Below are 25,148 nucleotides of genomic sequence, written 5' to 3'. Positions count from 1 at the left end.
CTGGGGTTTGCATAACATTAAAAACCTATTAAAATAAATATTATTTGAAAACATATATAAAACTTTATTAAGCAGCCCACCAAGTAAAATGTAATTGGCTGCATCCTCTGTACAAGAGCTCAAAAAGCAGCTTAGTTGTTGATTCTAAGAGCAGTCCTACAAAATGCCAACATGGAAAATTTCATTTAAAATTTTCTTCTGTAATGAGTTACTAGAAATAGATTTGACTAAGTGGTGCTGCAGGAAAACACGGTAGAGACCCTCTGCATCCTAACAGACCCTCTGCATCGTAGTCTTTCAAATCCATATTTCAGAGTGAAATTTCTTTTTTTAAAGCAAATCTTTTTCTTTAGCATAAGGAGTGTGCACTGATAAACACTTTTACAAGGAAGGGCTGTAGAAAGCAGAACTTTCAGCATCTAATTTAAGTGTCTAAACGATCAGCTACTCGTTAAATGTACACCGGGTTACCTGTAATTTTTATAAAGTCCTGGAGGGCAGTTAAGATTACATTTCACAGTGTTACTCAGAATTCTGCACCTCTGTTAAATATGATGTATTCAGTGTTAGCCAGGATGGACTATTAGTGGCTGAATAAAACTCTTAAGAAATACTGGTTCATATCTAAAACTCTGGACAAATGCTTCGCTGACACAGCAATAATAGGCACCATTCTGAAACAATTATTCTCTCAAGTAATTTTTTCTTTCGACTAAAATGCAGAACTCTTCAAATCAATAAACTAATAATTTTGGACAATTTAAAATAAGGAAACAAAAAAAAAGCACAAATGTCCAGAGTTGTTCATGAACTTACAAATGAAAATTTACAAGGTATACATTTTAAATAGGAAAGATTTTTGTCCTAAGTGTAATCTAGTCCTCGAATAAAAGTATAAATTTTATAATTATTTTAATGTCAACATTTTAAAGTAATTTTTTCTGTAGTTTAAAATAAGGTATAACTAAATTAAATATTCTTTAAATATCTTTGAATGAAATAATATTTGAGAAGTTATATGGTGGTAAACCCTGTCCAGTAAAATTGATAATTCATATAACATAGTTTTTAGCATATATATTCCTCAGTTTTACATAGCACAAACAGAAACCAAAAAAGCGGAGAAATCAAAAAGAGAAAATATTTTCCTTCAGTGGAGACTATTTCGTTATGAAAGAGTCATTTCAAGGGCTGTGTTCAGTAGAAACGGTATGCTGCACGCCTTCTGGTTGCCTCAGAAAACTTTTGAAAAGTCAGGGCTTTGAGCTCAAGTAGTAAAAATAAGTGACCATGAAGATAATCTTGATGGTGAATCTGCCCCGGTTCGTGACTCTTACAGACCTTGCTAATGGTTTCCATTCATTACAAACACAACTGGTCACAAACTTTTGGAACTATAACCCTTTGGGCTTATTAAGGAACTTTCGGCTGGAGGACAGGTCACTCGTCCAAGTCACAAGGCTCACTAATGACTGAGCCAGATGAATATCCAGGTGTCCTCCCAGGACAATTAGTGCTTCAATGTGGGTTACCTCTACTTTTTTTTTTTTTTTTTTTTTTTTTTTTTTTTTTCTTTTTGCGGTATGCGGGCCTCTCACTGTTGTGGCCTCTCCCGTTGCGGAGCACAGGCTCCGGATGCGCAGGCCCAGCGGCCATGGCTCACGGGCCCAGCCGCTCCGCGGCATATGGGATCCTCCCAGACCGGGGCACGAACCCGTATCCCCTGCATCGGCAGGCGGACTCTCAACCACTGCGCCACCAGGGAGGCCCACCTCTACTTTTTAAAACCATTCTTTTTACTGAAAAATTTTTCTCAAAACTGGTATCTGTGGAAATCTTGTATGTGAACATCACACATGGTGGGAATCAGTAACAAAAATACTTTTTAAGCAAAAGTATGGTGGAGGCATAAGTGGCGGCTGGACATTTTGGAAGCCAAATAAACCTTCTCTATTATGCTGGGTATTTTAGAAGCTAAATAAATTTCTTCAGTTACCCTGAGTTCCAATTATAAATGCTTATTTTAAAAACCAAGAATAAGCGGGTTGTAAAATGGTGACAGCTGAGATACATCAAAATAAATTAACTGCTATTGTTTCAAAAAAATAAAATTGTGGGAAAAATAAGTATTTTGTTCATTTTTTCCCTGAGTAGTATAACAATAACCAAAAATATTGATATAAATATGATGCTGATTGATCATCTCTGGAGTGGTTTCATGGCAACTGAAGAGTGGAGAAATAATATAAATATGCACTGAATCCTATTCTGTTGATTAAAAAAGAAGCAAGCACATATTACAACGAATCCCTTTAAGTTTAACATAGTAGAGATATACCAGTCTTCAATTCTTCTATTATAATTAGAAGTAAAGTATTAATCCTTACAACACTCCAAGCAGATATATTCAGTTTATAGAGCACAAAAAGTCTCTTCTTGAGGAGGAAGGTCAAGCTGAGAATTAGAATTATTCCTTTAGTTTTTCTCCTAGATTGTATACCTGTGATTATAATTTCTCCAAAATTAAATAAAAGCTATTCAAAACCCATTTCATACAAAAACAAAAAAACAAAATACCTAGATAATCCAGGGGGATGGAAATCAGTCAAATTGTATATATAAGGTATTATCTTCAAAGTAATTGGAAAATTCATCAATCATCTTGCTTTCTAGATGGTAGTGCTATGATTACCTTCATTGAGCGAAAAACAGATAACAGTGATATTAGGTTTATAGGCTGAGAAATCAAAAATAGTCAGGTAATAGAACTAAATCATGATTATTTGTTAATGGCTACGTAGGCTGAACAAAAAGGAAGTTTTTAATGCACTTTCTTGTTTTCACTTATGACATGCCTAGACTTGTCTTTTAACCTCTAAATTTGTTTACTTTTTCTTAATAGTGATCAGATTCTCTGCAGCATTAATTAAATGGAGGAGACATTGTGGGGGGCAGATACTTTCCATGATTATTCTTTTCTAGCCTCTCACATTCCACAGTTTGCTTAAATTCAATGCATGGGAAAACAGAAAACTTATTTAGCAATCCATCTTTTCCCAGGAGGTAACAGGGCATGGCTAACATCATCAGGTTGAGAAAAAAAAAAATTACCTTTAGAAAAATAAAAACATTTCATATAAACAAAGAGGAGGCTATTTCTAAAGTTCTGGGAAGGTACACTGATATTTTTGCTGATTAGACCTCAAAAGTTCCAAGTACATTTGCTTTTCCTTTCGTCTTTAACTGAACTACTACACAGCTTAAGCCAGAGAGCTGTTCTGTCCTTAACTTCATTTGCAAATTTATTAATGACAAAAAAAAAGAGAGACTCATCATAAACAATTTGCATTTCATTTAAAAATTTAAGGCAAAAAAGAAAATAAATTCCACAAAAGATGGGTCACAGGAAAGTGAAGTCAGAAGGCCCTGCCCACCCTTCTCCCTTTCCGCCCGTGACTCATCATCTCCGGCCGTGGCCCTGATGCCAGGCTGGCATCACATGCCACTCCTCTGCTTTCAGCTACTACAGCATCAAAAGACTGTGGGGTTAAAGGAGATACCCAGCAAGTCAGGCGAAATTAATTATGGTGAAAACAGCCCATAAGAAAAAAGCACATTTTTCTACTTAAATAATCTGAAACTCATTAACAAGAGTTAGTGGCAAAACTTTTATGTGAGAAGTTAAGAGTTTGGAAACTAATTTATATTATTCTCTACAGAGGTGGTCCAGATCCAATGACTTTAAGTTTTCATTTTCCTAAAACTTTCCCAAATACAAATGGTCAAGGATAAAAAAGTGATTAGCTAGAGAGTAATTTCACTCCGTGATTTCTCTTTCAAAACCTTCAAGCAATCTCCAGCTATTATTTTCACAATCCTTTTATCATTCTATATAATTTATGCTTGATACATTTCTTTTAAAAGTCCAACGTAATAAAAAGTTATTAAACTTTTATGTCTTACAGAATCACAAAGAACTCAGATAAATAGGGATGAAGCGCACTTCTGCAGAGCATCGGTCACCTGCCCTGCACACCTGTGTGCGCTGGTCACAGCTGCCACTGGCTCAGGCTCCGGCCCCCGCAGTGCTTTCTTCACTCACGTCTTCCTTCTTTCCTTTGTCATCTTCTCTCTCTCTCCCTTTTTTTTTTTTTAAGAAAAATAGCTTAAAATATCACATTACCAACCTTTAATTATGTTGAAGAAATCCTTCCTTGAAGGGCTCTCTGCCTGACACAGGGTAATTAAACTCTCCAGGAAATTAGCATCCATCACTTTACAGTTTCACAACATACTGTAGTCATTTGAGATACTTTAAGAAAACCCTTCAAATACTGAGATGTTTATTGCATTTTAAAGTATCTACAGTCTTAAATATCCTGTTCAAATTCCTCCGGAATTCCTGTGCAGCATACAACATCTAATATTGAAATAGTGTTCTCACAATACTACACTTGAAAATACCATTTAGGAAACAATATTTTAGGAAATAGACAGTTTAAGGCAAGACATTCATTTGGAAAAGTTAATTTTTCTCAGTCATCTAGATTGACACAATTATTTTTCCATCTCTTCAGTGCCTTGGGATACACAACATACATTCAGCAGCAGGGCACACTTATGACCCTATGGACATATGCTGAGGTCCTGAGTGCCCATTGAAATAATGGAAACATTTTTGATAAGGCATGGCCCACAGGGACATGGCATGGGAGGGGTCTTTCACTCCATTTTCAAGCTGGTATACAGGGCATTCCCTACCTAAAACTGTCCGATTTCCCCCCACGTGATCTCTTTCCCAACAGACACAAACCCCTTGAAAGGTGCTAAGATTGGTTTCTGTTAACATACAAAAAATAGCCATCAGAGTGCTTTCCCCATCATTGCTTTAATGATGAATGTCTAGAGGCTATTTCTTGATTCTGATTGCAAACATTGTTTGTTGTGGAAAAACTATTCTGTCCCAAAGAATTTTCTCTTTCATCAAACTTTTTGGATCGTGACAGCTGAACGTTTTCATGTGTATTCTTTCCTCTTTGAGTTTTTTTCACCGGCAACAACAATAATACTAAGATACCAGCAAAGTGAAGGCTGTAATACCAGGAGCTAAAAGAAAAAAGGAAAACTTAACTTTATTAAATTCTGATAATTAACATGACTTAACTTGACATTTGTCAAAATGTCACAAGCCCCACCTCGGATGTGTATATTTACTACACTATTCTTTTTTTTTCTTTTATTTATCTATTTAATTCATTTATTTTTGGCTGCACTGGGTCTTCGTTGCTGCGCGCGGGCTTTCTCCAGTTGTGTCGACTGGCTGCTCGTTGCGGTGGCTTCTCTTGTTGTGGAGCACGGGCTCTAGGCATGCGGGCTTCAGCAGTTGGGGCGTGTGGGCTCAGTAGTTGTGGCTCGTGGGCTCTAGAGAGCAGGCTCAGTAGTTGTGGTGTGCGGGCTTAGTTGCTCCGCGGCATGTGGGATCTTCCTGGACCAGGGCTCGAACCCATGTCCTCTGCATTGGCAGGTGGATTCCCAACCACTGCGCCACCAGGGAAGCCCTACACTATTCTTTTACCCATCCCCCTTAGATGAAACTCTAACCATGTATGCCAGTGGGTATTTATAAAGCGCTCATACTAGATATCATATTGCATTCCTTTGTAAAGGTCATAAGGCCAGGACTAAGCAGAACAAGAACAAAAATGTACTTATTAATAGCTGCAGAGATCTGAAAAAAAACCTCTCAAATCCACAGAATCAAATAGTGAGCAAACTGTGGAGGTAGTAAAGGGACAGTAATAGCCTTGCCTGCTATTTACTGTCCCTAATTAAGTTACAAATATTCCAATGATGTGAGTAATAGATAAGCAATATTGCTTCTTGATGGTTACTGTCACAAAATAAAGGTCACATTAGTAAAGATATTATTAGAAGTATCATGCCTCAAATTAAATATAAACCAAATGTGACCTCCTGGTTCTATAGCTGTAAGTGCCAGTGCCTGTGAACAAGGTACCTGAGACAGAAAATCCAACCAATAGCTCAGTCACATTTAGACATATGTAAGAATTCTGTTCACATGGACACTTTAGCAGGAGTTACTTATGTCTTCCTGTATTGTTATTATGACTCTGTGCTGTCCTTCTAAATGCTAGGGTAATGGAAAATAGTTTTTGATCTCAAAGATATCACTATCTACTGTGGGGGGAATGGAATTTGGTGGGGGAGGGAGAGAAGATAAACAGATAAACGAAATATGGAATTCAAAACAATAATTTCTCTCATGTAGAGATGACAAAGTACCAATGAAATATAAAAGAGTGGAAAGGGAACCAATAAATGAAATACAAGTAATTTATTACCTTTGACTGAAGAAATTAAGAGAATTAATAATTCATTATTAAGAACAAGCTATGCTGTTTTTTAACTGCTTCATCATATTCTTTATTGTTCATCTTTTTTAAGTTTTCCTTTCCTTTTGGAGTTAGCAGTCTTATAGCTGAACTCTTGTTCCACAGACTTTACCCACCGTTACTGGTGACTGTCAGAGGATATATTTTACTTCCGTCCCTAAAATATCCCTAGTGACTCTTAAGCCTCCGCTTTAACAATTAAACTCTTAAACCTTGGCTCTCGAGCAGGGGTGAGCAAACTACGGCTTGTGGGCCAAAGCTAGTCTGATGTCTCTCTCTTTTTTAAACTGAGATATAACTGACATATAACATTATTAGTTTCAGGTGTACAACATGATGATTCGATATATGTATATATCATGGAATGATCACCACAATGATCTAGTTCACATCCAAGTGTAGGAAGAAGAGCTCTACTCTCCAGTGTAACCTTTGAGAGATCTGAAGCAGTGGTTACCCAGCTGACATTCCTCCCTGTAAATCACACTCTCATCGGAGGTCTGAGTGGTGTTAATCATTCCATAAATAAACTTGTGACTGCTTGGTTTAAGATTTAAAAGTAACTGACAATGCACTTAACTGCAGGAAACAAGCTAGGGTACTATTTTTCTATTCTACCCAATAGCAAGAAGCTTTCTTTTAAAAATAAATTAAAATGAAAAATAAATAAAATAAAATAAAATGATACAAAGGAACTTATTCACAAAACAGAAATAGACTCACAGACACAGAAAACAAACCTATGGTTACCTAAGGAGAAAGGGTGGGAGAGGGATAAATTAGGAGTTTGGGATTAAAATATATACACTACTATGTATAAAATAGATAACCAACAAGGACCTACTGTATAGCACAGGGAACTATACTCAATATCTTGTAATAACCTACAATGGAAAAGAATCCAAAAAAGAATATATATACACACACACACACACACACATACATACAAATGTAAATAACTGAATCACTTTGCTATACACCTGAAACTAACACAACATTGTAAATCAACTATATTTCAATAAAAAATTTTGTTTTAAATTTCCGATGGCTTATTTTTAAGAGTAACACTTACCTGTAAAACATGAATGATGGCTTCACAGAAAGAAGAACGAAGGGCACAACTGTGTAACTTATCGCTATCTGAGTCACTATCCACGTCATGACATCGTACAATAGCTTAAGTTGGGGAGGTTCGAGGAAATGATGTCTAAAGTTATTTCTCACCTGAAATAAACAAAAATATTTACCTTTAACATTGCTTATAAAATCACACTGACTATATCAACTGTTTCAAGGATGTGGAATAAGCAAAACTCTCGTACGTTGCTGGTGGGCATCTAAAATGGTACTGTTACTATGGGAAAGGCTGGATCTGGTTCAGAAAAAAATGACTACACGTATGTACAAAAAATATGGAGAGTGCAATGGGGAAGCACGGGAGCAAAGTGTGTGAATCTGGGTAAAGGGAGTAGAGGAGGTCTTGGCAATTTTTCTGTAGATTTGAAGTGGTATTAAAAGTCCCCCCCCCGCAAAGTTAAAAATGACACTTCCTAGAGCTCCTTAAATCATATTTTGTAAACTCTAGTACAGGCACACCGCGTTTTACCGTGCTTCACTTTATCCTGCTTCGCAGATACTGCGTTTTTTACAAACTGAAGGTGCGTGGCAGCCCTGTATCGAGCGAGTCTACTGGAGCCATTCTCCCAACAGCATTTGCTCGCTTCTTGTCTCTGTGTCACATTTTGGTAATTCTTGTAATACTTCAAACTTTTTCATTATTATTATATTTGTAATGGTGTTGTGTGATCAACGACCTCTGATGTTATTACTATGACTTGCTGAAGGCTTAGATGATGTTTAGCACGTTTTAGCAATACGTATTTTTTCATTAAGGTATGTATACTTAGACATAATGTTATTGCACCCTTAGACTACACAATAGTGTAAACATAACTTTTACGTGAACTGGGAAACCAGAAAAATTCGTGGGACTCCCTTTACTGCAATATTCACTTTATTGCCATAGTCTGGAACCGAATCCGCAATGTCTGCCTATACGTAAATAAGGTTCATTCCGTGATCAGTTTTTCTACTATGATGAAGGGAGACATCCTTCCTCTTCTTTAACCTCTGCATTTGTGAAAGACAGCTATTATACACTGAGCTTAGGTCAAAGAGCAGTTATTTAAATGAATGGCAATTACACACACCATCCACTAGGGGAAATTGGGAAGGGCTTCTCAGGAAAAAAAGTGCTTTCTAATAACCACTATTTTAATACTTTTTAGCTTCTAAAACAGTCAACACATTTCAATTTTGATATGTGCCAACTTAACGAAACACTATTTTTTTTCTCTTGTGTCCCCGCTTTTTTCGTCTAATATGGTTATAGGTGAAGCGTGGCCCTGCTCTGAGATGCCACGCGAGTTCTTCAGAGGGGATGCAGTGTGAGGTAAGTGGCTCTTCCGCACACAGACCAGCACGCTTAGTGGCAGGGCCCTACCCAGGCTTCCTGCGTTGCTCAAGGAGGCAAAAGCTCCCTGCACTCTCTCCCCTGCTGTCCACCAGGGGCAAGTCCATTGCCCAAGGCGTGGCTCTCAGCATGCCATCCCCACCCTTACCCACCTTCCCTGACTCCCTGACGTGGGACAGACAGAATGAGGATGAGGCTCTTCCCCAGTTTGCTGTTCAAGTTCTTCTATTACTGGCCTCTTCCCCTCTCTCCAGCCCACCCCGCCCCTGCCCTTTGCCTTTGCTCGCCATTCCCAAATACACCACACACTTTCTAACTTGGTTTTGCTAATGTCATTTCTACACCTAGAAAGGCATTTTCTCCCCCCATTACGCTTCAGTCACTACTGCAATAACTTTCGTCGTTCAAAGCCCAAATCCAAGCACACTTTCCTACTGGAGCCACCTCTAGTCAACCCAACCAAAAGGGATTTCCCTCCCTCTAAACAGCTAGGGTACTTACTATCCATAAAAGCGATGGAATCTATCATATATGCCTTGTGGTATATGAACCCACACCCCCCCATATACAGACAGATACCTACACACATACAGACACCTTATGCCCCTAGACTACAAACCACAGAAGAATAGCCTTTAGTTAATACTTCTTGATATTTTACCTCCTATATCTCCAAGGTACCTTAAAACTGAATACAATAAACATCTGCTAGTTTGTTAAATGAAGCCACCTCACCTGTAAGTGACCTAAGAAGCTTGTTCACACACTGTTTTTGTCACTTTCCTCCGATTGACTTCCAAGGACTTACACTAAACTGCCCCCTTCTTTCCCAGGTCACCAACCTAATTCCTCAACTGTTTCCCAGATAATACACCAGGTCTCAAATACCCTACAGACCTGCGGCCTGCTTCCCACATGGTGTCCGCCATGGGGCATGGCCCGTCCACGTTATCTAGGCCTGGCCACGGTCCCCTCTTCATCTAAAAGAGGACTCAAAGGCTGTAGTTTTCAGGAAACTTCTCTAAAATAAACCTACTCGTCTGCTCGTCTCTATTTCACCCAGTTTTCAGCAATCCTTCCGAAGATTCTGTGACCACGAGGAACACGGTGTGGGGGCCTCTGTGGGCCGGGCCTTCCTCTCAGATGAGCCAAGCACGCAGCCCGCGAGGCACACTCAGCACGCTTGCCAGGCACACCTCCCAGCCAGCCTGCCGCACTGACCCGGCCAAAGGAGCATGGCTGCCCAGTAGGTAAGAGGCTTACTGGGCCTTTGACACCAGGTCACGTGGCCAGCACTGCAGGACAAGAAGGAACTCATACTCACAGCTCGTGCCGCCAGCGTCATCACCACTCCCGTGAGAAAAGTCAGGTAATAGCCCGGGTACACCCCGTGCCAAATGGCAGAGAGAATGAACGTCTGGATGGTTGGACTCCAGGAGGTGCGCTCATAACACACCCTGGAAACCATGGAAAACATGAGTGATTAGAGCTTATCAAGTCCACAACGATCACTCTTATTCCTGGCCAGGATCTAGGGAAACAGCCACAACTTATTCTGAGCATCAGCTTGATCTGTGACTTCACAGAGGTCACGGCTATTAGGGACCAGATGTATGAAAAGAAGTTTCATTTCCATCTTTTTATTGGTACACGTAATGGCCAAAATGATCATTCCTAGTGTTTGGGAGTCTATACTATGTACAGAAGAACTTTAACAAATATAAAGGTTACTTTTATTTTACATTATTTTATTATTTTCTTTAGTAACATTTAGAACTTTCAACTGATCTAACGATAGTCTTCTGGGAAGTAGGCCGTGCTTAGTGTAAAGTTTTCCTGTCACAGGTAGAGAACTCGGCTGAAAATAAGATTTTCCTAAGGTATCAAATTTAAAATATAACAACAACAAAAAATAACACAACAGATTAGCTCGGAAAATCTGCACCCATTGGGGAGACTGCAAGGTACCATGAAGCGATGATAATGTGTTTTGGATATTTCAAGAGGTAAAGGGATTGAACGTGTCATGAGTAAAGCACATGACAAAAGAAGGCTTCTTTACACAGAACGGTGCTTAGAGCCCGCCCATCACAGGAGCAGTCTTTTATAAAATAAACTCACGATCGGGCAGGGTGTCCCATCAAGAACAAGGAGAAAGGACCACTGGGAGTTTCGGCGCAGTGTCCTAACTCCGGCTTTTGTGATCGGTCCTCTGCCTTCCCCGTGTGCACGTGACAAGCCCTCATGACTCTCAGCACAGGCGCCTCTCTGCCCCTCGTTCTCGCATGCTTCCCACTCACTCTCATCATCCTCACGACAGGGGGCAGCACATGGAGATGACTGCCGAGTTTGTACCAAGACGGTGACCTCCCACTGCGGAGGCGGGGTCTCTGCATCCTGTGCCCAACATATAGAGGTCTGTTGTCCTGAAATATTTTAAAACTGGAAGTGCTGTGCAAAATCTAGGGCATACGTATGGTGGCTGTGTAGGCATTTTTGTTTGGCCAAATCTCCCATGAATGAGGGACATACTGGTGATCTCAAACCTTGGTGGGCACCTTTCAAGGCAGGCTACGAGGTCAGTGGTGGCCACATTCATGACTCACGCCGAAATAGTTCTCTGACTTGGTAGCACCCTGCTTCGGAGGACACTAACTCTGTTTCGGGTTAACACAAGGTCACAGCGTTAAGTTAATTTGGTTAAGAATGTGAACCAGTGAAGGTCAGCCTCAAGAACTAGAGGCCAACACTCAGCGGATGACGATTCTTGAGGGAGCTTACCTTTTGAGCCAAAGAGCTGTCTGAATATTCCAATGATCGAGAAACATCTTGAAACTTGTTGACATCTGAAAAACAAAGGAACTTTTTTCTTTGGCCGACAAAATAATGAAACTTTAAATGTAAGTTAACATCTTACTGGGCTAAGAGTACATTACTTGACAATGATGGTAGTGGACGATCTCTTTCCTTAACACCGTTTTTTCTAACAGAGTAACATCATTCTATAAAAGGAGTTACTGGGGGGAACATCTGTGAGGTAAATGGATTCTCACCATTTTCTCCTGTGTGTTAACACTTACAGGGGTTGCCATGGAATTATCCCACAGACACTCCTGATGGAGCAGGTGAATGACCATTCAGTGGCCGTTCACTGGGGGCTGGACTAGACGCCCCATCAGGTGCAGCCTCACTTCCTTCAGTGCCTCCCTCCCCGGCTATTGGGAGTCCTGGCCTCCCGGGACCTGCTCCCCCTGGAGGAGTGGCTTGCACGTCTTCCTACCTTTCCAGTGTGTCACTCAAGCTCCCCCCACTAATGCCGCCCTCCGATCTCAGAGGGAAGCTCTGGGCTCCTGGCTGCTCCTCCTTCCCTGTGTAACCATCCTTCCTCGGTTCTGCACGTCTCACCACTTTAGATTCTCTGGTCCGTTATTTACTGCTCTCGTCAAACTCCGAGGATGAAAACTTCTTACGAGGCAAAAACATCTTACTCTTTTATGAATAAGGTACATATATACATAGAGGATATAAAGAGATATACAATATATCTGTGATATTAAAATTTCATGGGGCCTGATTAGGAAAAAAAAAAGTCTCAAAAGCTCCTTAGTTGGCAATAATGAACAAAACGTTAAAACATGGCCATATGTTCATCACCCAATTTCCACAATTATCCATTTTCGCCTGTCCTTCGCCATTTTATTACTGACACCGTTAAGAGTATTTCAAAGCAAATACCAGACATCTTATTTCACCTGTAAATAGTTCAGAATGTATGTCCAATAAATAGGGACCTTTAAAAAAAAACTATGATCAGGGACTTCCCTGGTGGTCCAGTGGTTGAGACTCCGTGCTCCCACCGCAGGGGGCTCAGGTTCAATCCCTGGTCAGGGAACTGCTGCAACTGCTGCACGTGCTGCAACTAAGAGTTCGCATGCCACAACTAAGGAGCCCACAGGCCGCGACTAACACCCGGCACAGCCAAATAAATAAATATTTTTTAAAAAAGAATAAGAATAATTTTTAAAAATAATGTTACAAAAAAATATAAATTAAAAAAACTATGACCAAAAAAACTATGACCAGATCTAACCAAATTAACAATAATTCCTTAATATCATCCAATATCCATTTTGTATTCAAATACCCCTGACGGTTTAAAAACATGGTTTTCCAGTTGGCGGGGTCAATCAGGATCCAAACATATGGCACGTCTGGCTGATGTCTCTTTCAATGTGTAACAGCCCCTCTCTGCCCCCCACTTTTCCCATGCCATGCATTTGTGCCGGAAATCGGGTCACTGGTCCTGTGACACTCCTCGCTTCTGGCCCTGGTGTCTAACTTACTCCTCTATCTTCTGGGTCCCTTCTAACGGCAGAAGGATCTAGAGACTTGATCAGGCCTGTATTTCCTGTGGTCCCACAACTGCAGGTGCCAAGGTCCAGCAGTGGGTCCGGCTGCTCCGCTCACTATTCGTTCCCAGTCAGCCTCTCACCCAAAGTTCTGGTAACTTCTCCCATCGGGAACAGCCCCTTACACAGGCTTGCAGAGCAATGCCTGCTCTTGGTTTTCCTCTCTTCTCTCCAGCTACCCGCTCCCGCATGCCTTCCTTTGCCTGGCCTGTAAGATGGGGGCTCCTTTGGGGGCTCTTGTCTCTTCCCACCCCCTCAGTGTCCCTCATCGCTACTCTCATGGTTCCTCCCAAAACCTGAAGTGCGATAGTTCCCAAATTACAATCTCAGCCCATGCCTCAGCATTCACTGGCCTGCTGGACCACTCGGGTAAGACTGACATTTGAACACACCACCTTTCCCTTCAAACCTGAGCCTTCTCCTTGCTCCTTACCCCAGTGACAGGTACCACGGTGAACACAGGGGTCTAAACCAGACCTCTGGGCATGATTCATAACTCGTTCTCTCTTGCTGATTCCAGTGTATCACCAAGTTCTGCTGAGTCTCTTAAACAGTGTCCAGTGTGTTTACGTCTTTCCAGCCCCACTGCCACTACCCTGGTTGAGGTCACCATCATGCTGGACCTACACAGCACCCTCCTCATAGGTCACTGTCTCAGGAGGGCGACGCCTTCTGCCTGACATAGCCCCATCCTCCTAACACACACACACATACACACACACACACATACACACACACACAATCACCTCACTAGTCTAAGCTGGGCTTCTATCTTAGAAACGCCCTATACCTCTCTGATCACAGCCAATCTTTCTGTATCCCTGTAACCCCCACTAGATTAAAGTTCCAGGAGGGTCCAGGTTGTACTGATCTTATTCACCGGCTCCCCAGGGCCTAGGGCACATGGTTGATGACCAATAAATACTGGCTGATTGAAAGAATGAGTATTATTATTACAAATCTTTCAGAACCACTCTTGGGACATCACATCATAACCTATGAAGGCAAATTATGCTACTTAAAGTGTCACATGGTAACCAACTTCCTAATGATTTACTAACCTCTATTTGCTGAATTCTCAGGTTGGAAATTAAGTCCCAACGAGCTGCTCCATTTTTGTCGTATCCTCTGAATCCAAAGCCCGCCGCATTATTGATAGCGTCAGCTGTAACAAACAAAGGAAAAGAAACTATTACAAACCTATGTAACAAACTACTGTGTTCTCCCAGAAGATGTACGTTATCATACACTATCATCTTTAATTCTTAAACAAAGTAGATTCATTCTCATTTTTATATGATATTATAATAAAATGGGCCTTCCAGTTTTTAGGCTCTCCTAACAGTTTTTAGGATCTATCCTTATATGTAGGACATGAACCGTAAGGTTTGTTTCTCCTGCATAGATGACCCTAGTTTTTCTCATTGGTCTTGAACTATATATTCTCAAGAGGGTACTCTCCCAGCTATCACCAGGGTAAGATTTATACTTCCACACATTGACACGAAGGTTTATTCACGTGTTACTTACCTAACGTCCATGCAAAATAGTATTTGGGTCTGGCAGCCAAAAGAGAGACGTATAGATAGATAACCTTGGTCGGCCATGAAGCTGTAGCTTGAAAATGCTCGTCAATGTTATATTCCACAGGTAACGTCTTAGAGACGGTCAAGTGAAATAACAAGGAAAGTCCACAGACTAAGAGCTTCTGAATGACTGCAATCTGAAAGCAAGACAAGACTTCATAAACTTAATCGATACATATTTACGTATTACTGCCATATAACTCTTCCTGAAGGTAGTATTAACCCTGTAACTCCATCCAAAATCCTGAACTCAGGCGTGCTCAGCATTTAAAGCCGCCACTGTCTCAGTATGAACACATGAAGCCTTATGTCTAATGACTGCCTCTGGGTTATGGCTCAAATCACACTAGAAACCCCAATGTGTATTTTCAGGACTTTCAGTAAACTTAGAAAAACTAAAAGCAAACACAGGTGTATAGGTTGACTATGTAAAAATGTTAACATTAATAAGTTTTGGTAGTGGATTTTACGTGACTACACACACACACAGACACACACACACACACACGGCTTATTTTTTCCATTGTGCTTTTTCCCTACTTTCCAAATTCTAGGTATTTCATGGAAAAAAACCTATTTTTACAATAAACAACTTTCACGTTTCTTTAAACCTGAAAGTTCTTTAAAGCAATTTTGTTCAAATGATAAAACCAAAAGAGCCACACCCAAGAAACAAAAAGATCTGCATAAAGATTCTGACAGAAAGAAAAGGATAATCTTTACTTTATCTGGTAAGGTTCAGTTACCTGGAAAAACACCAACTCATGGTGTTTTTAGGTTTTCAGTAGGCTAGACTATTTCAATCTGATTCAATATAAAGGAGATTATACAGGCTACAGAGGTAAAGAAACAAACAGAGGAAAGAAAAGGCTGGATCCAGATGAAAGAATGTAAGAAAATACTTGGATTTAGTGTCCTGCACAGTAATCAAATAATATTCAAATTAACTACAGTGATTTGCAGATGAACACCCGTCTTTAACACTTTCTGTAACGGGGCCGAAAAGAAAGGCTCAAAGGCGAGAGTCAGAGCACATGCCTGATTTCCTGCACTTTCGAAAAACCTTTATTTATTCTCAGGAGACGCTGGAAGGTCAAGGGCTCTCTGCTGCACCTGTTCTTATTCTCATTTTCCTGGTCGTCTTTCAAAGCTTCTTCCAGTAAAGTAAGGCTACCTTTTCTTCACTCCTACCTCCAGAATTTCTAACCTACACATCTGAATTTACAACAGGTAATTAGGGGAAAATTATAATCATAAATGAAGTGAGATGAACCGAATGACCTCATATGTGAACCTAAAAATCGGATACATCACTTTAGTAACATAATGAGAAGTACTGTGGCCATTAGACTGTACACACTAGTTTCCAGGTCTCAGTTTAAAACAAGTTGAAGTAACATATACCTGATCTCAACTACCAGCTGGCACACACACCACCGAGAGTCCCAAAAAAAGCTCAGTCAAGGCGGGATCAGGAACTCTGAAAGGCAGGGGCGAGGGGGCCTGAGGCTGGGAAGCCAGGTGTAACCCCCGGTTCCCTCAGCCTCCTCTCCCCCATGCTGGCAGGACGCCACAAGTTACCTCTCAGGGAAGTCTAACGAGAAAAGAGCCAGGCTTCAGGACACGGGTCCAGAGTGGGGCTGGAATGAATGTGGAGCCTGTGGTGGATGCATCCCGAGAGGCCATGTCCGCAGCCCCTCCCTCCCAGCTCCAGAGACCAGCAGTCAAGTCTGAACACCCTGGGCAGAAGACGGGAGAAGCCCACACTCAAGAAACCAAACAGCCTCAGAGAAAACACCTACCGGCATCACAGCAGAGACTGACAGGTGTTCCCCAGGATACGTGCCCCCCCTTCTTACATAGCAATGGATTTTCTATTTGGGCACGGTGAAGTCTAGCTAAAGACCACACGTCACAGCCTCCTTTGCAGTTGAGTGTAGCTATGCGGTCACAAGTAACATGGACAACTTCTGTGGCGAACCATCTTAGACCATGAGGATGAGGGAAACGCCCTAAGGATGGCCAGAATGGGAGCCTGGATCCCCCGCCCGTGGAGCTGCCATATTACCCATGGACGGCTGACACTTGAGCTGTCCTGTAAGAGAAGAATAAACTTCCATCTTGTTTAACCTCCTGTTACTTTGGTCCTTGGTTCAGCAGCCAGACCTGTTATCTTAACTAACGCAGACAAAGACAATTGGGAGGCCCCCAACAAATGGGCCGCTGGGTACCTGACTGACCCACTTTGGATTCAAAGAGTCTTTGAAGCCCACTCATAACACAAAGAGCTTCTCAGTGCCCTTGAGTGATCTGTAAATAACTACCCCCGTTTGACTGTGTGAACTATGTACCTACGGAATTTAAATTTAAAATATATTAAAACAGTGAGGTAATATATGAAGAGTGTTTGCTATGGTCAACAGTCTCTTATTCATGATGCCCATGAGCTGAAGGAGGAAAGTGATGCAACTCCCATAAAAGTTCACAGTGCAATGACAGAGTATATAAAGTCGCACCGTTGTTTGTTGGGTTTGATGTACCACCACTTATATGTTTGTTGCGCTTGATATTTTTCCGGCATTTTACAAAAGTAAGTCCAGCATCGTAACTCCTAATTTCCTAGTTAGGGATTTCTAAATTCCTAAATTCCTTACTAGGAATTTCCTAAATTCCTAATTTCATTCTCTTCCCAGTATTCTAAAATAAACCTCTGGGATATCGAAGCTGTTGATAACTACCTTGAGTTCCTCGTACGGCAGTGAGGCCTCTAAAGGGTTAAGTGGCCAGCCTGACACAAAACAGTCAGCGAAGAGATCTGAATATACCCAGTTTCTCGTCCCAGTTTGAGCTGGCATTCATCAATTAACACTTGGCCAGTTAACGGAAACTGTGAAGACGAGAGCATCTTTTTGGTGTAAAACACAATGAGTCGCGCGGCGCGAAAGAGAAAATACGAGAGATTTTGCAAATGCGTGCATGTCTTCATTCACTCTTCGTTTCATAATAACTTAGACAGGAGCTGGCCCTCTGCTCCAAACCCCACGTTCAGAGAAAGCATACTAGCCCCACCTTTTGTTTTCTTTTTTTTTTTTAATTAATTAATTAATTAATTAATGGCTGTGTTGGGTCTTTGTTTCTGTGCGAGGGCTTTCTCTAGTTGTGGCAAGCGGGGGCCACTCTTCATCGCGGTGCGCGGGCCTTTCACTATCGCGGCCTCTCTTGTTGCAGAGCACAGGCTCCAGACGCGCAGGCTCAGTCATTGTGGCTCACGGGCCCAGTTGCTCCGCGGCATGTGGGATCTTCCCAGACCAGGGCTCGAACCCGTGTCCCCTGCATTGGCAGGCAGATTCTCAACCACTGCGCCACCAGGGAAGCCCGAGCCCCACCTTTCTGTCTCACAGACTTGTTGATTGGCCTATTTCTCATGGATCTTTAGATTCTACCAGATCAAATCCAGCAGAACTTGGTCTGCACGGAGCTGCACAGGCTCCCTGGACAAGGAGCCTCAGTTGTTCCAAGGAATAAAGATTACATTGGGGTGTGAGGCTCAGACCACCTGCGCTTGAATTCCGGTTCTCCCACTGCCACCCTGGGAAACCCTGGTCAAATTACTTAGCCTCTGAGTCTCAGCCTCCTCACCTGTGAAGTCGTGAGAAGAAAGCACCTGCCTCGTAAGACCCTCCTAAGGGCTGAAAGTGCTGTGAAAGTGTTCACTATTATTATCTTTTTTATTGTGAAAACTGGACAAGGTTTTATGGAAAAGGTGATATCTGAAGTAGGCCTTTAAAGAGGCGTAAGATTTCAACTGGCAATGGTCCGCATGAGGAGAGACGTAAGGTACAGCTGAGGAAAAAGCCTGGAAAATGAGGCTCGGCCAGATCCACGAGATGGGCTTTTCTGTAAAACACTCCATGACAACAAAACACTATCCTCGCTAAGGAATGCAGCACAGCTTTTAAAGTAACCTTATTTGTGTTCTTCAGTCATGATTGTACTTCTACCAGGCATCACCACTAGGTACTGTGTGAAGTGTCATTTACCTCGAAAAATGTTTTTAAAGAAAAAGATGGGCAAACTCAAAACTCGAAAACATTAGTATCTTGAAATAAACAAGGCTAATCAATACATGTTAGAGAGGCTGCAGATGAATCTCATGATCTTACATTTGGAGATGGCTCTGTCTTTTCATACTGTATCTCTTCTTTTCCGTGTTCGCCTGATTGTGTCATATGGTACGATCTGCCTTCAATGAAAGTGATGTAGTCTTTGTAAGAGCAGAGTGGGCCTGCCAGGATACCCATGAAGTTACAGTTGTAACTTAAATACTCCAGAAGGCTCGGCATGCGTCTGCAACAAAAAGACATGCAACATGTGAGATGGAACGTCTGCTTCCAGAAAATGTGACAGGAATGATCTTCTCCAATCTCACTTCTCTTATCATTTCCAAAATAAAACTAGCTTTGATTTTCATTTGTATCCATACAATGAGAATTTAAAGGTTCAGGATGAAGGAATGCACAACAGTATTTCTGGATAAAAGAGTTTCCATACAGGTCTTTATGAGCAACTACGAAGGGTTTCCACCTAACTCCTCACGATGAAGCAAACCCGAGGGGGACAAGATATGGCAGGAAGAATCATCTCTTACTAGTCAATCATTCACTCATTTAACAAATCTACATGTGCACCGACTACTACACACATGCTCCAGGGTCTAGAGATACCGCAGTAAATAAAACAGAGGAATTCTGCATTCATAGAGCTTACAGAACAGCTGCAGAAAATAAACAATAAAAAAATACATAAAGTAACTTCAGAGATGCTACGTGCAAGGAGAAGGAGGCATTTTGTTATATGAATAAGTCAGAGGAGGCCTCTGTGATCAGGAGACGTGTGAGTCGTGTGACGGTCCCGGACAAGGGCTCCAGGTAGAGGGAAAGATGAGGGCAAAAGCCCTGAGCCGGGGGCAGGCCCAGCAGCAGGGAGCCCGGTGTGGCTGGGCGGGCTGAGCCAGGCAGAGAGGCGGGAGGGGAGTCAGCAAGCCGAGGTGAGCCAACACGGGGCCTGCCTTGCAAGGCATGGCGGGAACCTTGGATTTTATTCTGAATGTGCTGAAAAACTACGGTCGGCTTTTAAAATACTTATGTTTTGAAAGAATCCTCTAGCCCCTGGGTGTGGACAGAGAAGGGTGGACGGGGAAGACCAGTCAGGAGGCCGCTGACCTCCAGGGGGAGGTGACGGGCTGCGGCCGCGGAGCAGCAGCGTCTGCCTGCATTCTGGCAGGACAGCCCTGGGGTGCGCTGATGGACCGGATGTGCGGCGTCAGGGAGAAAGGAATCAAGGATGTCGTGCAACTTTTTTTTTTAATTAATTTTTGGCTGCGTCGGGTCTTCGTTGCTGAGCGCGGGCTTTCTCTAGTTGCGGCGAGCGGGGGCTACTCTTCGTTGCGGTGCGCGGGCTTCTCATTGCGGTGGCTTCTCTTGTTGCAGAGCACGGGCTCTAGGTGCGCAGGCTTCCGTAGTTGTGGCTCGCGGGCTTCAGTAGTTGCGGCGCACGGGCTTAGTTGCTCCGCGGCACGTGGGATCTTCCCGGACCAGAGCTCGAACCCACGTCCCCTGAACTGGCAGGCAGACTCCCAACCACTGCGCCACCAGGGAAGCCCTCCTGCCACGTTTTTAATTCAACTGCTCTGAGGTCAGTCCAAGTGGCACCCAGTATCTAAAGTGTACGAAGCATTCCAGTTCTCAATGCAGGTAACCGGGAGAAAACCAGTTAATAACGTAGGAGATTATGCAGACCATGTATATTATCATGTAAATGCATCAGAAGTGTATTTTTTTATTTTTTAAAACCAGCTCCATCAGTGAAGCCTGCCATCCACTGACAGACAGCTATAAACTACCACAAATAAAAGCACAACTGGGCCTCCCTGGTGGCGCAGTGGTTGAGAGTCCGCCTGCCGATGCAGGGGATGCGGGTTCGTGCCCCGGTCTGGGAGGATCCCATGTGCCGCGGAGCGGCTGGGCCCGTGGGCCATGGCCGCTGGGCCTGCGCGTCCGGAGCCTGTGCTCCGCGGCGGGAGAGGCCACGGCAGTGAGGGGCCCGCATACCGCAAAAAGAAAAAAAAAAAAAAAAAGCACAACTACACCTGGGGAGAGTAAGTAGGCTCTTGAACGTGTTACAGCCCTGTGTTCCTCTCTAATACAACAGGCGATGTCCTAAAAAAGCACAGTCTCTATGGCCAAGAGAAGTCGACAGAACCCCCTCACGTATATTTTTATTAAATAAAACAAAGAGAAAACAGTGCTTCTGGCCCAACTGACACTCAGCTAGGTCACCCCATAGCCAAAACTCCTTAAAAAATTTTTCCTGAATTACTTTTCTACATTTAAAAGTTTTTGGAACATTGAGTAATTTTTCTTGAGGGCTCACAAGTGACAGGGAGCAAAATGTTTCTGGCAGATTTTCTCTCGTAGTTCTTTCCATGTAACAGAGGGCCTGCTCACCACCTCAGACACCTGGACGAGTGCCCCGTCGTCACAAGGCTGCCAAAGAGCCCCTTGTGCTCAGGCAACAGAGCCCCATTTTCAACACCACTTATTTCAAGACCAAAACAATGCCAGGTTGTCAAGGCACATCTCAATCTTACCATGTCCAAATATGTATCATAATTTTCAAGGACAGATGATTCTGAACCATGCAACTTGCTGATGTACAAATGACAAGTCATGTTAGGAAAGAGGCAGATAACTATGATACGTGCTATGGAATGAGAACTAAGTATAACCGTAATACTCTATTTATGACATCAAGTGGAAGATTCGTTCTTCATTCCATAAATACTTATTTGATATCCACCGTGTGTCATCCCAGGTTAGGGCTTCTCAGTCTCAGCGTTACTGACATTTGGGGACAACATTTCTTTGTTGCAGGGGACCATCCTGTGCACTGTAGGACGTTAGCAACATCCCTGGCCTTGACCCGGCAGAAGTCAGTAGCACCACCCGTCTCCTTCAGTGACAACCAAAAATGTCCCTGGCATTGGCAAGTGTCTCCTGGGGGCCACAAGCACCCCCAGGGCAAACTGCCCTTGAGGAGATGGGAATGTAATGATAAGGAAGAGGAAGGTCTGTGCTCCTGGAGCTGACAAGTGGGGGCCAGGGAGGGGGACAATCCCAATAAATGTATTATAAAACATCAGACAGTGACACATATGATGAAGGAAAGTAAAGCAGGGCCAAGGGCTCCAGGGTGCCGGAGGGGAGGGCTGTGTGGTGACGGGTGGGCTGAGTAGGGAGGAAAGGAGGCTCCAGCTCCTGTGGGACCTGCCAGGCGGCCGTCGGACCTCTGCTAGTTTATTCTCGATGGCATGAGGAGCCACGGGAGGGTTTTCACCAGGAGACGGTGAGAATATAATCCAATACGGAGTAAAAGAATCTCTGGCTGCCGGATGGGCAGGAGAGAAAATGGAGAGCGGCCAGGAAAGTTCTGACAGTGGACCAGGTAGAGAGCGAGGTTAGGCTGGGGCGACGTCAGCGGGAACGGTGGCGAGAGGCCAGCCCGATGAGAGACGGCCAGATGTCACGGTCAGGCGGGAGACAGGTTTCGGAGGAAGAGTTCACTTGACTTGAGGGTGAGATGGATTTGCAGTAAGAGAAAGGAAGTTTGCCCAAGTTTTTGCAGCTGGAGGGGAAGTAACGGTGGAAGAACAGATGGGGATGGGGAGCAGGACAAGGGACACAGAAATCAGAAGTTCTGTTCCAAACAGGTTCTGTCTGAGACACTGTTCACCCTCCACGCCTGGACGCTGCGACGGCAGGTGGACATACGAGGCCAGGGCCCAGGACAGAGGCTGGATGGGGATATAAACATAGGAGACTTCAAATGTGTGGACGGTATTAAAGCCAATGGAAGGCAAGCGATCGCCCAGAGAAGATGGGAAAGTCCAAGGATGTGCCCAGCAGCACAGGAACACTTCGCAGTGAGGCACAGGAGGAGGAGTCAGCAGAGAAGACCAAGAGAAGCAGCCGGTGAGGCACGAGGACAGTGAGAAGCACATGGTGGCCCAGATGGTAAGCGGCAAAGGTGTTTCACGGACTGAGCGAGCCAACGGGTCACGTGGTGCTGAGAGGTCAAGCGGCCTGCAGACCGAGGCGGCCCATTACATCTGCCAAGGTGAAGAACAACCTTGAAAGAATGGAGGCAGACAAGCATCGAGGATGGAAACCTGACTGCAGTGGGTTGGGGAGAGAAAAGGAGATGAGGAAGTAAGAAGAGAGAAATCCTTCAAGGAGTCTTGCTCTAAAGGAGTGGAGAGTCATGGGGTGGACGCTGGAAGGGGCTGTGAGGTCAGGAAGGGGTCTTTTCCCTTTAAGTTGGTGGGAATGAGCCCACAGAGGGGGAAAAACTGATGAGCGATGATGCACAAGAGGGAATAACTGAAGAAGCAAAAGCCTTGAGTTTTGTACTCAAGAAGCAACTGGACTCAGCGCTGACGTGAAAAGTTGGCCTGGGGTTGGACTGCGGACAGTGTAGACGTGGCAGCGGGAAGGAAAGGAGAGTATTCTGCTACAGACACAGGCAGGCTGGTAGGTTTGGCAGCTGCAGAATGAAGTAGAGTTGCCTTATTTTCTCCAAAAAGCAAACACCATCCCACGTGCGTGTCGGGGACGGGGTGCTGGGAGTGGGGGAGAAAGGAGGACGCTGCTCCCAATCCTGCAGCAGGTGGAAAGCGAGTGGACGGCGGGGAGAAGGCAGGGGAACCGTGGTTAATACTGAGCTCTGTAGATTTAAATCTGGGGTAACAAACCCGAAACACTCCAATCGGCAAGATGACGTTTTTCCACTCTGCCTTCTTCCACTGTTCGGGCAGGCGGAGAGTTGAATGTCACCGGGTTTGGGGTGACAGGTGGCCGTGTGGGAGGGAAAGGGGGGACCAGGGCTGAGGGGCTCCTGATGAGCAGTTCCTGGGATGGACCAAGGACTCATACAGATCACAGAGCCCAGGTCAAACTAAGCTCTTAGCAACCAAATAAATTCAAGCACATATTCGCTGATATATAAAGACTGGCTATAGTGAATATCAAAATAGAATCATTTTAAAGATGGGGAAAATATAAGAAGATCCTCAAGACGTACTACCTGGGATCAAAGGTGAGCACTTAGGGTAGGGCCTTCCTACTACACAATTTCATTCTTCTGACAGCCAAGAATATATTATTAGTTCCAGATTTACAGGAAACAAGGTGCTTGTGGGAAGTTTTTCTTTAGGTAAATTGAGGATCTGACCTCTGATTATATTAGATTAAGATAGGCCCTGCCAAGAAATTAAGCTATTCCTCAGATGAGTCCACAGAGGATGCACAATAAACCACGTAGCAGCCTATCCCAACATGAATTCCTCAAGTGCCAATGAGAATATCTGGCTAGTTCTTCAGTATTTCAAAGCATGGCATCTCTGTGCTATATTAACACATCTAAGCCCAGCACCTGCCATCAGGTCACTGGTCTATAAATGGCAGCTGTGATTATGACTCATAATTACTACGTGAAGACCAAACGATCTTCCTGTCTTCAGGGAACTCAGAGCCTCGCAGGAGAGACAGAAGATTTCGTAGATGCCTTGTGGTGCACGGGAGGTGCGTGCCGTATGATGAAATACTCAAGGTGCTATGGGAGTCTTAGAAGGGAGGCCCAGCCCAGCCAGATATCGTGGCAGGAGGCGTGCAGATGGAGGAACGTCTGGTTTTCATGAACTAAGAGCTTCCAGGAGGACAGGTTAGCCTTGCCCATGAGTAAGTGTGTGTCCCCAGCAGGGACAGCGTGGACCTCGGCTGGAGACGATTAAAGGCACATACCTCACAGCTAAGCCTCTCTGTGACGGGGTCAGCTCTTCTTCCTTTCGAAACATCCCTGAGAAATAAAAATAGGCAACATATCAACTATGATTTCTCCCAGGAAAATAATGGTATTTCTTCCCATTCACACTTGCATTACTTCCCTCGTTCGAAATTCATGTTATAATCCCAATTTCGGTCTAACTATTTGGCATAACTAGTCCCTTTCTTTCTCATTACAACACAGGCTCAATCACGTGCAAGGACTATCATGTAACCAAACGCGTCTGGCTCTGGGCAAGATAAATAACACAGGTCAGGGAGCTAATTTGACTCTTTTCTAAAGGAAAGTATTATTACATTGAAAAATTCCCCAATGCTAGCCTATTTAATAGTAAACGCAATGACTTTTCAAAAGGAGGCATGAAAAT

At 43.4% G+C, this 25,148-nt stretch overlaps 1 protein-coding gene across 2 annotated transcripts in view; it reads right to left on the bottom strand.

The window, feature by feature from the left end:
* Positions 1–4,036: 4,036 nt before the first annotated feature.
* The window catches only part of MBOAT2 (membrane bound glycerophospholipid O-acyltransferase 2), a 107,756-nt gene continuing 86,644 nt past the window's right edge, over positions 4,037–25,148 (bottom strand). For both annotated transcript variants that reach the window (XM_081255114.1, XM_081255115.1), the window contains 8 exons: positions 24,739–24,793; positions 19,045–19,228; positions 14,826–15,018; positions 14,357–14,460; positions 11,668–11,732; positions 10,211–10,343; positions 7,486–7,637; positions 4,037–5,106 (listed from right to left, as the gene is read on the bottom strand). In XM_081255114.1, coding sequence (XP_081111240.1) covers positions 4,881–5,106; positions 7,486–7,637; positions 10,211–10,343; positions 11,668–11,732; positions 14,357–14,460; positions 14,826–15,018; positions 19,045–19,228; positions 24,739–24,793 — 1,112 coding nt within the window. In that variant the 3' untranslated portion in view covers positions 4,037–4,880. The remainder of the gene's footprint in view (positions 5,107–7,485; positions 7,638–10,210; positions 10,344–11,667; positions 11,733–14,356; positions 14,461–14,825; positions 15,019–19,044; positions 19,229–24,738; positions 24,794–25,148) is intronic.

Source organism: Mesoplodon bidens (assembly GCF_964165515.1).
Source record: "Mesoplodon bidens genome assembly, chromosome: 14".
NCBI classification, from domain to species: domain Eukaryota; kingdom Metazoa; phylum Chordata; class Mammalia; order Artiodactyla; family Ziphiidae; genus Mesoplodon; species Mesoplodon bidens.
This window is presented reverse-complemented; position numbering and strand designations above follow the sequence as displayed.